Genomic DNA, 17,433 nt, shown 5'->3' on the forward strand with positions numbered 1-17,433 from the left:
CATTCATTCATTCATTCATTCATTCATTCATTCATTCATTCCTTTTTAGGCAATTATACTGAGATGGACTAAATGTACTCTGTAACTTATCTCAAGTATACAATTTAATGATTGTATATTCACAGATATGTGCAACCATTACCACAAACAATTATAGACCTTCTCTCCCTAAACAAGCACCTTATCTTTTAGTGATCAGCCCCCTATTGCCCCACGCTGGCCATAGCTGTATGCCTGCTCTTCATCTTTATAGACTCTGTGTGTGTGTGTGTGCGTGTGTGTGTGAGATCTAGTATGTAAAGGTCAGAGGTCAACATTGGGTATCTTCCTCTATCTCTCTTCACCTTAGTTTTTGAGGCAGGGTCTCTCACTGAACAGGAGCCTTGACAATCCAGGCAAGCACTGGCTGGTGAACTGCATGGGTTTTCCTGTCTCCGCCTCCTCAGTGAGATGACAAGGTAGCCGCCATGTCCACCCAGCCTTCTGTGGGTGCTGGGGACGGAGCCTAGGTCTTCTTGCACAGCCAGCTCCTTATCCAGTGAACTGTCTCCCTAACCCTACTCTTGACCCATTCATATGAATGGAACCAGATACCACGCAGATCTTGGTGAATGGGATTCTCATGCACAACGTTTTGAAGATTCACCCAAGGTGTAGCACGCATCGGTGCAGGTGCTTCAGTCCAGGGTCTGGCTGGATAACAGGCCAGTGCAGTGCCTGCTGGTGGGTGTTTGAACTATTTCTCTAGGTAACTAAAAGTTGGCTGGAGTTTTGCAATCCTGTTGTTTCTAAACACGAGCCTATCCCATCCAAGAGTAGCCAACATTTAGCACGAGGATTATCAGTGGGATCTCTGGGTGTGCCTCTTCACTAGACTTTGCCAGAGAACCGCATCCAGCTTGCACACTGGCCAGGGCCCCCACACCACCCTTCTCATCAGCAAACCCTGAGACAAGCAAGCGGCTTTTACCTTCTGAACTAAACTGACAAAACATCTGTCCTCTTTATTTCCGCTCTCTTGCCAACTCTTACCAAAGCTGACCCGGCCACCAGCACACTTATTTCTCTGCCCACTGGGAGCCATATAGCTCTTCCTCAGAGCTGTTTGTTTGTTGGACCGTTCAGTATGATGTGACCTTTGCCAAGCATGTCACTGGAAGAGCCGAATCAGGAGCCTTTACCCCATCCACTGACCAAACTGTCTGAAATGGGACACGGAGACAGCACTCAGGCCGGTGGCGGCCAGCTTTCCATTTCAGCACCGGAGTGGCTGGGATAACTTAGAAGGAAAGGTTTGCCTTGCTTCCGGTTTCAAAGGTTTCATTTATTTGTTGTGTATGCTTCATATGCATCCTCGTGTGCACATGTGTGTGCAGGCCAATCGCCAACCTCTAGTGTTTTCTTCCTTCTCACTCTCTTCCTTGAGTTTTTGAGTCAGGGTCTCGTCACCCGGAGTGCACCAGCCAGGCTAGCCTGGCCAGCCAGCGGCCTCTGTGGCCCTCTTTCCTCTGTCTCTGCAGCACAGGGATTTTGAGGGAACACTTTCCCTCATGGCTTTGTTTTCAATATGCATTCTGGAGCTTGGACACAACTCGGTGTGTTTGCATGTCTACTTTACCAGCAGCTGATCTGAATGGAGTAGCTACTATTTTCCCGTCACGGACCTGGTTGAGGCTACACATCAGCAGAGAAGACAGAGTGGTCAACCTTGGATGCTTTCCTCAACCTCTACATACCTTGTTTTTGGAACAGAGTCTCCCAGTCCGTGTTGGGGCTCACTGATTCAGCCAGGCTGATTCAGCTGGCTGGGAGCCCGCAGAATCTTTGCCTCCCCTACTAGCATTATAAACACACAGCTTGGCTTTCTTACATGGGTCCTCACGCTTGTGAGGGGTCCTCATGCGTGTGAGCCATGTGCTATGAGGACGCAGACCCATCCTTTCAGAGGTTAGATCCCATGGTTGCTTGGCCTCCTTGCCTCTGGGCTGGGATGAGGCAGGACATCTGCCAGAGAGAACGTGCTGGAACAAGATGTTTGCCCCATGGCATCTGGGAATCAAAGGGAAGGAAGAAAGAAGAGGAGCAGAGCATGCTATCCCCTTGAAGGGTGTGTGCCCAGTGAGCTACGTCCTCCCACGAGCCCTGCTTCCTGGGGTTCCGCCACCTGCTCCCAGCACCATGCGCTGAGGGTCAGGCCTTCCAGAGCCAGTAAACACTCCAGAGCCCAGTGCAGGCTCTCATCTGTTCTAATCTTCCTTTTTAAAGACAAGATTTATCTATGTAGGTGAAGCTGGTCTGGAACTTGCTGCAGAGCTCAGGATGGTTTCAAAGCACAAACCTCCAGCCTGGCCTTCTCTGTGCTAGAAGTACAGGTGTGTGTTTTCCCTTACCAACCCCTGACCTGGTGCTTATTCAGAGCACACTCGTCAAGCTCCAGGTTCAAATGGAAGAAAGAAGAAAGAAGCAGGGTTCCATATTGGTAAAAAAAAAAAAAAAAGTGCCTTTGTTTCCTGAGAGTGGCTGGGAAGGTTCAGCTTGTGGTGGAACACTGGCAGCCTGTCCAAAAGCTTTGTCCAGACCTGAGCTGAAGAAACCCTGTTCTGCTCCCATCTGTCCTGCCTCAGGCACTATCGGCAGCACGATAGTGGGAGCTATCCCTTAGCTCATAAGGAAGGCCAAGCTGGGGACATGGCTGGGCCTGTCATGTGACCATGGGGGGCTGTGTGGGCTGGGGAATCTGCTGGAGGGTGTAAACGTGGAGGTGGAGTCAGCATCAGCAGCCCCCTCTGATGGCCAGGGCCTTCCTGCCCTGGGGTGTGCTTAAGGTCCTGCGCCTTTCTGATTACAACAGAATCAGAGTGCTACTTTCTGAGTCCTCACCGGCACCAGGCACAGGCTTGTGCATTATGGTCATCTCACGCACGCATCACCCTTGGATGCCACGGACATCCCAGAAACTGACCTTCCAACACGGCCCTCTGAATGGTGACAGGAGACAGGCTGGGAGCCGGTGTCTGAGACGCTGGGCTGTTGGTGGTACAGGAGAGGCCGCACGGACAGACGCTAACACAGGAGCAAGGACCCGACAGCTACACGCTAAGCCTGGGAGAGACTGCAGATCCAGAAAATGGGCGTCACTGGTGGAAAGGCATTTTCCCAAAGATAGATCTGTGTCACCACGCCTTCCGCACCGCCGCTTTGTCAGAAGTGGTCCAAGAATGGAGCTGTACGAGGGGAACTTTGGGAACTGTGAGAAAACTAAGAAAACGAGAGTCTTGTGACCTCAGTTTCTTCAAAATCACGAACTGTTCGTGGACTGTGCTTTTGTGGCCCTTCCAGGTGTGAGGGGTGGGAGTCAGTTTGGACTAGTCCTTACAGCCGGCTAGCGTTAGAGCTTCTGTGCCTCTGCGGAAACACACTCTTTTGCCACGTGTTTCCTGTCCTTGTGCTTGCACACCTTACTCAGGTGACTCTCCTTAACCCTCAGAGTATAAGCTGTCTGATGCTCTGAATAAAGTCGGCTATTGAATAAAATCTGCAGCCCAGTGCATGGCACCCTGGCATGTGGCACCGGGCACGTGGGAGGATGAGGGCAGGACCACGCCCAGTCAGGTGATGATGCTCTGAGCACCCCGAGGACCCTGAAGGGATATACGTGGAGGGGGTCTACCTTATGCTGGCTGGACAGCGAGGGGAGAGGTCGTGTAGGAGAGGAGCTCAGGCACTGGGGTGCAAGGAGGAGCCTCAAGAGCAGCAGCGTCCTCTCAGGGGTGTAGGTCAGTGGTTGAGTGTTTCTCATGGCTAAGGCCCTGGGTTTGATGCACCAGAGAAAGAAAAGATGACAAAACATCATTGAGACCAACGCAATGGGGGTGCGATGACACCCTGCTTCCTTCCAGCCCCTCTAGAAGCAAGCAAGACCAGCTCCTCCAACCTCAGGAGACTCAGTGCAAGAAGGAGAACCACGCTACAGCACCTCAGCCAGAGGTCGGGAGTGCCTTCCTTAGGGAAGTTTGCCAGCGTGCACTCTTTCGAAGGGACCTTTTGTTTCCAGGACACCGAACAATGGAAACATGTCAGTTTTCAAGGGATTTTCTTAAAGCTGCAAATAGTGCGGCTAGGTGGGAAACGCCAAGGACGGAAAGGGAACTTGTTTTTTCTGGGAATTAAGAGGCCCTAGAAAAGGGGCCCTTAGCTGGCCTTCCAGCGGCTGGCGTCCACGGCTGTCCACAAGAGGAACCGAGTGATGCAGAACTAGGCGTCTCCATGGTTACCCTGCCTCTCGGAGGGCCCAGGGAGTCGGGCCAGCCGAGGACGTGCGCTCTCTGATTTCTCTTTGGAGGGGCCTTTAGCAGGACACGGCAGCCTTTTCACTGTGCAGGTGTCCGTAATCGGTCACCGCCTTTCTGCCTGGCCAGGGCCACCGCCCTTAGACTTCACACTGCAGGAAGCGGGAGTCCTTCAGACCGGAAGGCAGACCGAGTCTGGACCCTTCGCACAGTCCTTTCTCGTAGTCACAGAACTTCTCTGTGTAAAGAGTTTTTAACCGAGTTTGAGTTTGTCCTGTCTGCAAGGCTGTCTGTCGCCCAGAGTGCCAGGAGCAGCTCTCGCGAGAGTTTTCTTGAGAAGCCTTGAAGGCCTCCAGCCGTACAGACCTTACTGGTAACTCCCACGGAGCTACTGTGACTCCGAAAATTATCATGGAAGACTCACTATCGCTCTCTTGAACAGTTCAAGCACAAAACGTGAATTAAGTAGATAAGCAAATACGCTGGTAATACTTGGTTTTCCTTCAGGGGTATAAAGCAGAGGCCACACGTTTGCAGGCATAGCGTTACGATGGGCCACACGCCTGCAGTCTCGCACTGGGCAAGTTGACGCAGGAGGATCTGCAGGTCAAGGTTTGCGAGTGAGGCTGACTCAGAAAAAAACAAAAAAACAAAACAAAAACACTCAAAGGCGGATCTCTGAGTTCGAGGCCAGCCTGGTCTACAGAGTGAGTTCCAGGACAGCCAGGGCTACACAGAGACCCTGTCTTGAAAACAAGCAACAACAAAAATCAAAATAAAAGATGTTAAACTATAGTTGGGGCTGCCTTCCCAGGAATTTGGCAATTGGTAGCAGGAATATTTGAAAATGTATGTTGATTACCTATCTAAAAGTCTCTCCTGAGCACACAATCAGATAGAGGGACAGGGATTTTAATTTTAAAATACTTTATGACATTTATAAAGCTCTCAGCTTGGACGTGATAATGAGGACTTTAGGAGAAAGGCACAGGGTGTCATATGGAAAGCAGGGTTAGCACTGGTTAATGGTGTCAGTGCAGTGTCACAGGAAGTTGTATCCACACGCCATCCCAACTTGTCAGCTACACATACACAGACAGGTCTATTAAAAAGGGGTTTCGCGGGGTGATGTTAGTATTTCTGTTATTTTCTATAGTTTATAAAATATCTATGTGATACTTCAAAACTAAGTGATATCAACAAATGACCACGGAATCGCTTTAAAACTCAGTCATATTATTCCATGTTCATTATTTATATACAAACTTAAAATCCTGTAATTATAAAATAAACTTTGCCCAAATCTCACAGACTTTTAATCAAGTTTCTTTTTTTTTCTTTTTTTTTTTTTTTTTGGCTAGTTAATCTGTCCACAGAACATCTTGATGGATTTAGCTGTTATCTTTCAATCACCACAGTTATTTGGCTCATGCCATTGTCATGATTTACCCAACAAGAAAGTCCGATTTCCTCCACTGCAGTGACTACCACTAAACCCTACGGTGACAAAGAGGCCCTGATAAGGAAGGGCTGAGGAGGTGAAAATGAGGGCAAGTTTGGGGGTTTCACTTCAAGGAAGCCACTCTCTTTGAAGGGTTGGATATTTGATCTGATTCCTTTACCTCAGAGCTTTAATCCTCACACAGGTGCCCTGGGGAGGGGGTTCAGTCTGGAAGCAGGGCTCTGGTGGATTTGTTTGGGGGTCACTTACGGATGCAGCCGCTGACAGCAATGACGGTTTTCTAAGTGACTGAGTGGGTGGAAGCAGACTGTCACGTTGACTTCAGCAGGGATGGGCAGAACATGCTTATTTCTCTGCGTTCATTCACACGATTGTTTGAGTGGGGAAAGAATCCAAAATAAAACATGAAGAAGTCACCCTCCAAACTGGTCAGGCGCCTGTGCCTCATGTGTGCTCCTGCCCAATGTCCAGGATGGCTTAGGGAAGTTATTTCTTTCGTAAAATAAAGTTCAGAAGGGCGAAGATATCAGCTGAGACCACACATTCGTTAATGCTGGTGGAGGGCTTTCCGCAGATCCTGACACACACACTGTGTTTTGGCCAGGAAGGGTAGGGTTCTTCTTAAGGTTAAGTAAAGGTCATCACTGTTGGCCATGCTGACTCAGCAGTGATGGAAAAGCCAATCTCAGAGTGGTTGCCTGGAAATTTCACTTACGAGACAAATGGCCGGGGCAGTCTGTCTCTCGGGTCACCTCGTACTTTTTTCATCCTTGTACTAGGTCAGTAGGCAAGCGAAATGCCTGCCGATAGAATCTGTGCTGGGCTGACAGACCTTTAATCTGGGGGCCAGAGTGGCCAGAGGTCTTTATCTCCCATCGCCTTTTGTCCTGTGGCAGTTTATCTTTCACACACAGCAAACTTGATCCTCAGGCGAGGCGTCCTCTCTAACTTAACCATCAGACCAGTTTCACAAACTTCAGTAACTTCAGGGGGAAATTGCTTTAGTCAACAAAATGTGAAGGGAGGTGGGAACACTGCAGTAATTCTAGGCCATCACAGGCTCCCACAGGGTACTAAGTGTAAATATCTAGGTCCTTATGCTTTCACTCCTTAAAACTTACCTCTCATCATAAGTGACTTAAACCAGAACCGCTGGAGTTCTTGGGAGTCTGATGGGAATTGAACCAAGGGCCCTAGGAGAGAGACCCATCCAAGCAGCCGTGATGGAGGAGTATGGAATGGGGAACAGCAAGAGCCAGGTTCATTCTGTGGGTGTGGCGCCACACCAGCCTGCTTCTCCCAATGATCTTGGACAGGCCATGTGTTTCTCTTCTCAGACTCTCTACTGAGCAAGGAGTAAAAAAGCAGCTGAGGTGTCAAGTGTCAGAGATGAGGGAAGCAAGTAATGTCTGTCTGTCCCTGTACCCCTTATTTAGAGCCATGTTCAGCAGCCCAACTCTCTGGGTGGAAGGAACAACGAATGAGCTTTGCTTCCGTCCCTTTGGTCTACTCCTTCAGTCCCCTGGTTTTACCAGTGTCCCCTGCAAGTGGGGTGGGGACTTGGAAATAAGGCGACAGGTGCGACAGCATCCTTGGCCTAGTGAGACTTGGATACAACAAATGTGAGGTGACATCTGTGAGAAGTGTCCTCCCAAAGGCAAGGATATGATCACAGGATGGGGCTCAGTCTGAGAAACAGGAAAGGCTCTCCTGGGGGAATCAGGTCTGCAGGAAGGAAGGGTGAACGGAAAGCGGTGGGAAGGTGCTAGGCAGAAGACAGCTGGCTCGGCCCTGGAAAACGGAGCAGGGCATCTCAGTCACAGGAGGCCGGAGTGTTATCCCTCCGTAAGAAACCCTGATGCTAGCACTGGCAGCCTGAGAAATACTCGAACAGCCACATGCGTGAGGGACCCTGTGTGTTTAAACACAGCATGTGGCAGACACAAAAGTGGGGTACTAAATTAGGCAGAACCTCTGTTCCCTCTTCTCTCCCCTTTCTTTTCCTCACTTGTTTTCTCCCTATTTCCTCCCTTTCTTCTCTTCGCTTTCTCCTGTGTCTCCTGTCCAGCACCCTTGAGCTACAGCAGTGGGCACTTCCAGGAGTCAGGTATTCAGTGTTATGGTTCTGCTGTCTAGGACCTGCCACCTGCAACACCCAGGCTTTATTCTTAGGCTAGAGGGAATGAATTACTGTCTTTAATTCATTTACTTTGAGACAGTGTCTCACTAGGTAGCCTTGGCTAGCCTGGAACTTCTTATGTGAGCTGGGTTGGCCTAATTTTATTTTTAATTTTTGCACTGAGGATTAAACCCAGGGCCTTGTGATTAAGGGGTCAGCACTGTACCACTGAGGTATATCTCCAGCTTTTAAAAAGATTAATTGTAGATTGAACTTTAGCATGCATTTTAGTAGGGTTAAACAACCCTCAAAGACATCAGACCTTAATTGCTGGTGTTTATAGGTGCTGCTGTCAGAGCGCCTTTGCCCGTCACTGTGATAAAACGCCCTGACAGAGCAGCTTGAAGGAGCAAGGTTCATTTTCGCCACAGTTCAGTGTGGCTTGGAGCTTGGAGCGGCTGTCTCATTGCAGTCGCCATCAGAGAGCAGAGAATGCTCGTTGCTGCTCACGCTGTTCATGCTCTCCACCTGAGTCCCGATCCTAGCCGGAAACGGTCCCACCCACAGTGGGCAAGCCTTTTTATCTCAGGTAATGCGATCACGGTAACCACTGAGGTGCGCCCCATCTCCCAGATGACTCTAGATTCTATTGGGGTGACAGTTAATACCAACCACCAAAGTTGCCACACCAGGAAAAAGGGCCTTTAAGGATGTGATTAAGGATTAGCATGAGGAACTTGTTTGACACATGCTGCAAAAGAGAGAGCAAGGAGGCCGCTGAGTCCCCACAGCTGAGAGACGCAGACTCCAGGAGAGATAAGTGGCCCCCTCAGGCCTCTATGGCCTCAGCCTTAACAACCTTGGCCTTCACAGAACAGTTCTCCAGAATTCTTGGCCCCCAGAATTCGAGAGAAGAAATTCCTGCTGCTGTATGCAAACTGCTAACTGACTGGTCAGTCACCTCAGCTGCTGCCACAGGGAGCTGATGAGGATGAGGTTCCGGGGCCAGGGCAGCAGGGGTCCCCACGAGGACAAACATGGGTCAGGAGCCACCTGAGGGAAGACGAGTTTTCAGCTTATGTGTTTTTTGTTACAAGATGAATGTTGTTTTACAGACGAGAACTAGAGGCACACAAGGCCGAGAAACCTACACAAAGTCACGGTGGTGGGAAGCAGGGCATGGGAGAGCCAGACTGGCACACTGTTTCCACGTTGCTCCTTGGAATTTAGCCGTTTTAGTGCAGATATCTTTGCCAGTTGAGCAAACACGCTGTACCGTATTACTCTTCAAATTTCCACATTAAAAGCTTGTCCCATCTCAGTGTAAGTGCGAAACGTGGTTACTGAGCCACTGCCCGACATTTTGCTCAGCTTTTGTTGCTATAGATTGACCAAAGAAAAAATACACTATCTTTGCATACCTGGAGTCACAGCCCCAGGGCAGAGGTTTCTTCAGCAGGGAGCAACATTTGTACAAGCTGGCATGCCTACTCAGACATGAGGGTGGCATGTCTGGGGGAGCGAGGATGGGTGGCTCAGGAAACAACCTCTCATGCAGATGAAAGGAGAGCAGATGCCTGGAGTCCATCCCACCCAGGCTTTTGGTTCTCAAGACCCCGCTCACACCCAACATGGTTCTCTAGCCCATCTCCTGTCTGCTCCTGTGTGCTTGTGAAAGTGAACTCCAAGACCTTCCAGGCTCCCTAGACCTGGCAACCAGCATCTGAAGGTCTTCCTACATAGCTCTTGACCACTTGAAAATTGAGAAAAGAATTCTTTAAAAAAATTATTTATACATATAAGTGTTTTATTTGCATGTGTGCCTGTATGACAGAAGAGGGCATCAGATCCCATTATAGATGGTTGTGAGCCACCATGTGGTTGCTGGGAATTGAACTCAGGACCTCTGGAAGAACAGTCAGTGTGGAGAGCCGCTTGGGCGTGCCCGGGAAAAACACCATTACAAAATGGCGCCGACATCCGGCTCTGACCCTGGAAGACAAGTAATATTACGCATGCGCAAGGGCAAAAGCGCGCCAAGTCTTGGCCCAGCCCAGGGCGTCTTGTGAGGTAATGAGTAAGCAGCCAATCATAGACCACACGCCGCCTTAGGGTGTATATAAGCAGTGCCATTCCTGGGCTCGGGGTCTTCCTCCTCTCATCGCTTGACTGCAATAAAGCTTGCTGCAGAAGGGTCCTGTTGTCCGTGTGCGTTCTTGCTGGCGAGACGAGCACGCGGGTTGCAACACAGCCAGTGCTCTTAACCTCTGAACCATCTCTCTAGCCCCAAGAACAGGAGTTCTATGGCCTTCCTTGTGTCTGGAACCATGAGGATAAACGTTTTAGTTTGGCTTCATTTGCACTGTGATTTGAAAAATCAGAAGGACAGTGGCTGCAGTCACAGAGAATCAAATTCTGCCTTATCCACACAGGTGACAGCCTTTGGGCTGCCTTTTTTTTTTTTTGTTCTGCCTCTGCATGGCTTCTTTTCCTTATGACACCCTCTAGTCCAAGGAGGCATCTGACATTCACCATTAAATCCACATGCCAGTGAGCAGAAAGGAGAGGGCTGGGAAGGGACACACTCATATCTGTTTTGCTTTGAGACAAGGTCACTCTGCAGTCCAGGCTGCACCAGATCTCACTCTGTAGCCCACAAAGCCTTGAACCTACCACAGCCTCAGCTGAGCTGCAGGCACAAGCTGAGGCGTCCAAGCACTTCACAGAAGTCCCGTGTGCTCCTCTCCTTCCCTCCACCAGCCCAGAAGGAACTGAGGCCGCACCGCCCTGCTGCAGGGACGGCGCCTCTGGCATAGGCTGTGGAATACCAAGGTTAAAAGAGGAGTTCTTTCTAAGGCAGGTGGACAGGAGCAGCACGGAGATGCCAGAGGCCTCTAGACTCCAGCAGCAATCCTGGATCCTGAGGCTGGGTGAGCAACAGAAGCTGAGAGTGAGCATGCCCAGCTGGAGACTTGGCCACCTACGGGCAATGAGCACTAAGCCTTGTGTGGTCAGAGAAAAGCAAAGTGGACAAATGGGCCCTATTGGTATGGAAAAGGGACAGTGGCAGTGACAACGAACTGAAAATGTGCATTGTCTGATTGTCTCAGATCAAATGAGCACACACCACCCAGGATAGGAAGAAGTCCCACAAGAAATGATTCTGAAATCTCTGCCACAAAGGGACAGTGGGGAGTCAAACCATAGCCAGACTTGGAAAAAAATGGGACAGTGTGACACTTCACCTACTCCACCTCTGAGGACCAGGGTCCACCTAGTAAAGTCCTGAGCTGACAAGGGTGAATTGCCTAGACCCTTTGGAAGCTCAGTCTTGTGACAAATCTAGCACCTGACACATATACTCTTGCCCTGTGATCACACCCCCAGGAGTTTGTTCAACAGTCTCAGCACTCCAATCTTTGTCGGCTGATTGTTCAGTTGGGGATGAGCAGTACCCACGCCATGCCCGTCATTTCCTGTGGCTGCCTCAGTGACTGAAGCAGGTTTACCTTTCTGGGGACACTTTGAGCCACCCCTGCCTGCCTCCATGCCACACTGCGCTCCCAGGAAGAGCGTACCCGGCGGGTGACGGCACAGTTGCTGTAGCTTACTGATCATGCCGTGGGCCCACACCCCAGGGCTGTCGGCCAGGCTTCACATCTAGAATGAAGACTTCAGTGTGAACTTTGTGCAGCACTTGGAACCCCGGCTGCCTCAGTCCTGAGGTGGACACTGTGCCTTCATCACTGACAGCTGTCAACGTCTTTCACATGATGGCGAGTGACTGAATCTTTTTAAGGATGTGCCAACCCAGAGAACATTGACAGAACAGCTACAAGAGTTGGCACAGCTACAACGTCACGGGGAGCAGGAGGGCCTCCCAGGACAGCTGTAACAGCTGATGTGGGCTGACTCACAGCTGCGTGTGGTGGCAGGCCCATGTGAACAAGACTTTGGCCAACTTTGGCCAACTGTGACATGGTTATGTGAATGAGGCTTTGGCCATTGCCATCCAGCCCTGACCAGAAGGTCTCCTTAGAGAGCCAAGTGTGTAGATATTACATTGGCAGAAATAATCCGACAGGTACTGAGGGATTGGATGGTGAGGTCCCTGTTACCGTGTGTATACACAAAGCGTGTTCTGCACACACACTTGTTCCAGAACTGTTTCTGTGAGCATAGCATCCCGCCTCTCCTGGCCCCTGGCTATGTTTCTATCACAGTGTTGGCGCCCAGAAGCTTCTGTGTTAATGAAGCGTTGAGGACCTTGGTCACTGAAGACATGGATACATCTGCTGGTGCCATCCGTATGCACCAGTCAGACTTGATGGCTGTCTCACAGGACGATTCTTAAAAACAGCAAAACAAGCTGTTGTCATGTCAAGCCATTGAAAGTCTGCTACCTCACAGCTGCGCAGTCTTACATTTTAATTTCATTCCTCCTAAGGCTTTTAACCATTGCAGGGGTTTTGTTAACATTTGTAATATGTTTACAGTTGACATTTCTTTGTTTGGCCTTTTTTGTGTGTGACAGAGAGTCTCACTGAACCCAGGCTGACCTCAGACTCACTATGTAGCTAAGCATGATCTTGCCTCCACCTCCCCAGAGTGGGGATTAGATACATGTTCTACCGTATCTGGCTTCCAAATGCTTTTCTTGCATTCTGACATGCAGCAGCCCCAGAAATGATGCACAATCTTTACAAATAAAAACCATCTCAGCTGAAGGTCCATCCTAAGACAGTGTGTAGGCGGTTTATTGGAAAGCGACAGCAGGGAGGCGTGGGTAGCAGCAGGAAGACAAGCCAGCACAGGCCTAGTGATTCAGCATGGATGCCATGGCAACGGTGACTCAGTCCGCAGACCTTCGAGAAGCTGCTGGGATGTGGCTCAGAACTGTCTCCTGAGGGGTGAAGGGGAGGGGGTGTTTATCCACTCCTGTCTGCCTATTTTGGGCTTTAAGTAATTCTGTAGGGGTTAACCCCTTCCTTGTAGGATGACCTACAAATGGCTCCTGTGTGGGTCTGATTAAGGGTTGCACAGAACTGTTTGGGGCACCAGTCCTTAGGGTACAAGGTGAAACAGCATGAAGTGGCCAGGGAGGGGCTGCATTAAAGTATTCGCTCAAACAGGCACAATGTATGCGGATACATCAGGCTCTACTCCAGTCCCACCCTCCTCCATGTTAGCAGCTCTCAGGGTCTATGGTCTGGAGACTACATCACAACGGGGTCTGTGAGATTGATCCTGTTTCAAAATAACAGTAAGACAGCGCTAATCCATGCTCCTTCTCTGTGCAGCGAAGCTTCCTGACGTGTTAATGTACAGACCGACTGAAGAAGCAGCTATGACACACATTCTTCCATAATGCAAAGTTCTAAGATGACTCTATTTGGGCCACAAATTCTGTGCTGGAAAATAAAGGGTTTTTTTGGTAAGAGTAATTTGCCTTAAATTTCATTGTTCTTGAGTAGGCTTACTATTTTATCAATATTTTGGGTTAAACTGTATAAAAGAAAGAGGATTTTTTTGTGTGTGTGTATGATTGTGTGTGGTGCATGTATGTTTGTCCATATATGTGCACATGAGTGTGTGTGGGTATGCTTGAGGCCACACACTTATGTGGTAAGAAGGTGATGGCTGGCAAAGTTAACTTCATAACCAGAAATTGGCTTCCTTCTTGGTGTGTGTGTGAGTGCGTACACGCTGATGTGTGTGAAAGTCAGAGCACAGGTGGAGGAAGCTAGTTCTCTCTCCATCATGTGGACTGTAGGGATCGCACCCAGGTTGTCAGGTTTGTTGGAAATTACCCTAATCCACTGAACCACCTCACAAAATATCTGAAAGGCCCTGAGACTATCTAAGATGGAGAGAAGCCTCACTAAGTTAATCGTAACCCTCAGAAGAAATACAGTCCATAAAGGGAAAACCTCTGGCCCCAGACAACCCCTCATGAGGTGGAAAGAAGCTGCCTCTGGGGGGTGGAATAAAAAGCTGGCTTTGGGGGCTGGAGAGATAGCTCAGAGGTTAAGAGCACTGCTTGCTCTTCCAGAGGTCCTGAGTTCAATTCTCAGCAACCACATGGTGGCTCACAACCATCTATAATGAAATCTGGTGCCCTCTTCTCGTGTGCAGGTGTACATGCAAGCAGAACATTGTATACATAAAAAATAAATAACTCTTTATAAAAAAAAAAGCTGGTTTTGAGGGTACTGTGCGGGCAGTGCTAGTTTTACTCCCAATCATCTCAACGCCTTGCAGGCCTGTCCCTGTTCCTGAGAGTGTGAAGGTGAGCGGCAGATCTGGCCACTTCCTGCTCTCTCCTAAGCAGCAGCCAGTCTTGCTTGAGCCCTCGCTCAGCTAAGGACCAGCAGACAAGACAGTCATTTTCAATTCTAGCTGCAAGTTAGGAGACTTGAAAGACATCCGTTTTGGTTACTTGACTGTGTAGTGTTCTGCTGCAAATAAGACCCCGTTTACTTACGCATTATTCTATACTTTAGAGAGACTTTCCTCAATAACCCAAGTATCTCCTTGTGCTTTCTGAACACTACACTACCTCAGGACTCCATACAGCATGCACTCACAGACAGCATCTCCTTGATCTGTCAGTCAACCTTTAAATGCTCTTTCGGAGAGGTTCTTATTACTCCTTCCCTAGGCTTTAAAAACCCCTGGTCGCAGGAAACGCTCAATATTTACGCAGGCCTGGGGGATGACATAGTGGGTAAGGCATAGACTGTAAAAGCCTGTGAATCAGAGTTCAGGTCTCCAGCACCTACACAGAAGTATGCTAAGATGGGAGGCAGAGACAGGTAGACCCTGGGAGCTGCAGGCCAGCACACCTGACCGAGGGGTTTCTGAGGAGAGACACCCTAAGCTGACCTCTGTGCTCACAGCACATGTGTGCATCCACACCTACACGGCCATGCTCCCGCATGCACACACAGACACACACACACAGCTGATCATAGTCTAATGTGGCATTTTATTTGTCAATTAAAAACTCAACTGAACATACAGTTATCAACTGAATCAATCTAAGAAATCAACCTTCATGCTTTACATGTCAATATTAAAAGGACAGTCAATATAATTATGTTCAAAAGTATTTAGCACAAAACTTGCAAATGTTTGGTCTTAGGATGTGTACACACGACTCAGTTTTGGGTGTCAAGTTCTCTGGCTTCAAGGAAGAACATTCTGTTCACTTCACTAATGGGAATATCTCTCAAGGCTGGGATGGCACCTTCTTGGTAGCTCTTCCACTGCTGATTTTTAGCATAGTTATCTGCAAGACAAGAAAAGCTCTGCTGACCCACGACATTTCTTCCTGTTATTTCTGTGCTTGGCTAAGACCTACCACGCGGCTCAGCAGGCTGATATGAGGAGAGTGGCAAATGCCATCTGCTACTAGTTACTTGTCTCACGCTGTAACAAAATCCCTCAGGAACGCAACTCAAGGGTTTACTCTGGCTTGCTTACATGGGTCCAGGTCACCATGGAGGGAAGGTATGTCAGCAGGAGCTGACCACACTGCACCCAGTCACCAGGCAGACAGGGTAAATGCTTATCTCCAGCTTATCTCCTCTTTATGCAGACCAAGAGCCCTCTACACTTACGGTATTTTCCCACCTCAGGAAACCTACTCAAGATAAACCTCGAATGCTCAGATAACTTGTTTTCATGTTGAGTGTGACTCCCTTCAAGCTGCTGATCGAGATTAACCATCACGCCGTGTTTACCATGACAGATTACTTTCTCCGTGTTTCTGAGGCCCATTCTTGATTGCTTTTCTGATAAAAGTACTAATACCTCATCCCACTATCCCTCATAACTTTATTACATATAAGCTTACCGGTGATCGTATGAATGGAGTCGAGTGGAGAGGTGCTCATCATGTTAATTCCAAATAAGAGTACATAGCCAATGACAACAGCAATAAGGAGGTAGACAGGCAAGGCAACCGCCCAATACCTGCAGAAGAGGATTTTAATGCACGTTAACAAACTTGTTAATGTTAACACATATTGACAAGAGTCAGGAAGCATACTTCAAAGACTTAGTTCATTAAAGCAGCTGAGGCACACAATGGCCAGTCCTACAGGGGTCTAATGGAAAGCTGCAGTCAAGTGTCTAGCCGCTGAGCTGTCCTGACCCTGGAGTCTTAGTATGCCCAAACAAGCCCTTTCAACACCTGAGCTGTTTCTTCAGGTGTTATTTCTACACAACATGTTTATATTATTTGTTGACTTCATCAGCTTCAGACAATTTCTCTCCATGTTCTAATAGGAAAACGAGGATTTACTTCTTCCTCAAACTTTCTTTGTATGCTGTACTTTTATCATGTTGTTAAAACTGACTAGTGACCAATATTTGCAACTGAGAACCTTAGTATATTTTCTTATGATTTTTTTCCCTAAAATTATACATTTCTGTCTGTTTTCACAGTTTCTATCAGTACTCCAGACTCAAATTCTTTTTTGTTTGTTAGTTCTTTTTTGGTTTTTCGAGACAGGGTTTCTCTGTGTAGCCCTGGCTGTCCTGGAGCTCTGTAGAGCAGGCTGGCCCAGAAGTTATAGAGATCCACCTCCATCTGCCTCCCCAGTGCTGGGTTTAAAGGCGTGCCACCCCCTGGTCAGACTCAAATTCTTCTAGGCTTCTCCCTTTCCCTCTCAGCACAGAGAAGCTCGCTAGGCACTCTGTCTAGCCAGGCTTCACTAAACAACTCCCTCCCTACCAGCTTCTCTTGCCAGGACTTCTAATAAGTTTTGTTTTTGTTACCATTATGCTGTCCTCTTTTTTCCATTTCTGCTTTCTATTCTATTCTACTGTCTAACAGTCAGCTTTCTAGGTAACATTTTAATTTTAACTACCATGCTTATAACTCGTCAATGCTAATTAAAGGGAAATCTTCCCTTGGACAGCATTCTCTTCAGCATCCCTTCTTCTTCTTCTTCTTTTTTTTTTTTTTTAAGATTTATTTACTTACTATGTATAGTGTTCTGCCTGCATGTACACCTGCCAAAAGAGGGCACCAGATATCATTATAGATGGCTGTGAGCCACCATGTGGTTGCTGGGAATTGAACTCAGGACTTTTGGAAGAGCAGATGGTGCTCTTAACCTCAGAGCCATCTCTCCAGCCCCCTCAGGATCCCTTCTTATCTCAGAGATTAAACTTTTTTCTTCTATGGGTGAGTTATCTCCATTTCCTCTGAGTTTCTTCTTTTCTTTTGCATTTTAAGGAAATTTTCTTTTACTCCCTGGTATTTATGGCAGTCTATTTATATTTAAATCCAAGAGATAAGAAGTTGACACAAATTAAGGTGTGTACATGGTCAGAGATCGCAGAAATTACAGATCCTGCCTTTTCCCCTGGCCAGCTTCCTCAGGAAGCACCTCCTACCTTCTTCCAGGAGGGGGTGTAATAAAACTGGAAGCCCCATAAGGGACGGTGCTGTGGAGGAACTGGATCTTCATTGTTAGAGTTACTTCTACAACCTGCAGACTCCAGACTGCCCAACACTGGCCACAGGATGAAGGTGTTTCCTGACGGGGGGG

At 48.4% G+C, this 17,433-nt stretch overlaps 1 protein-coding gene across 1 annotated transcript; it reads right to left on the minus strand.

The window, feature by feature from the left end:
• Positions 1 to 14,838: 14,838 nt before the first annotated feature.
• On the minus strand, positions 14,839 to 15,936 carry Pigp (phosphatidylinositol glycan anchor biosynthesis class P). Its single transcript, XM_055614883.1, has 2 exons — positions 15,729 to 15,936; positions 14,839 to 15,161 (listed from the first exon to the last, which is right to left on the minus strand). The coding sequence occupies exons 1-2, from the start codon at positions 15,919 to 15,921 to the stop codon at positions 15,031 to 15,033; spliced, it is 324 nt and encodes a 107-aa protein (XP_055470858.1). The 5' UTR covers positions 15,922 to 15,936; the 3' UTR covers positions 14,839 to 15,030.
• Between the last annotated feature and the right edge of the window lie 1,497 nt (positions 15,937 to 17,433).

This window comes from Psammomys obesus, unplaced genomic scaffold (assembly GCF_907164565.1).
Source record: "Psammomys obesus unplaced genomic scaffold, mPsaObe1.curated_primary_1811, whole genome shotgun sequence".
Classification (NCBI taxonomy): Eukaryota; Metazoa; Chordata; class Mammalia; order Rodentia; family Muridae; genus Psammomys; species Psammomys obesus.

Excerpts from the sequence above, each read along its gene's own strand:
- Pigp (XM_055614883.1), bottom strand. The coding sequence starts at position 15,921 with ATGCTTCCTGACTCTTGTCAATATGTGTTAACATTAACAAGTTTGTTA. Across the intron at positions 15,162-15,728 it reads CTCCATTCATACGATCACCG|ATAACTATGCTAAAAATCAG; the intron begins GTAAGCTTATAT and ends CTTGTCTTGCAG.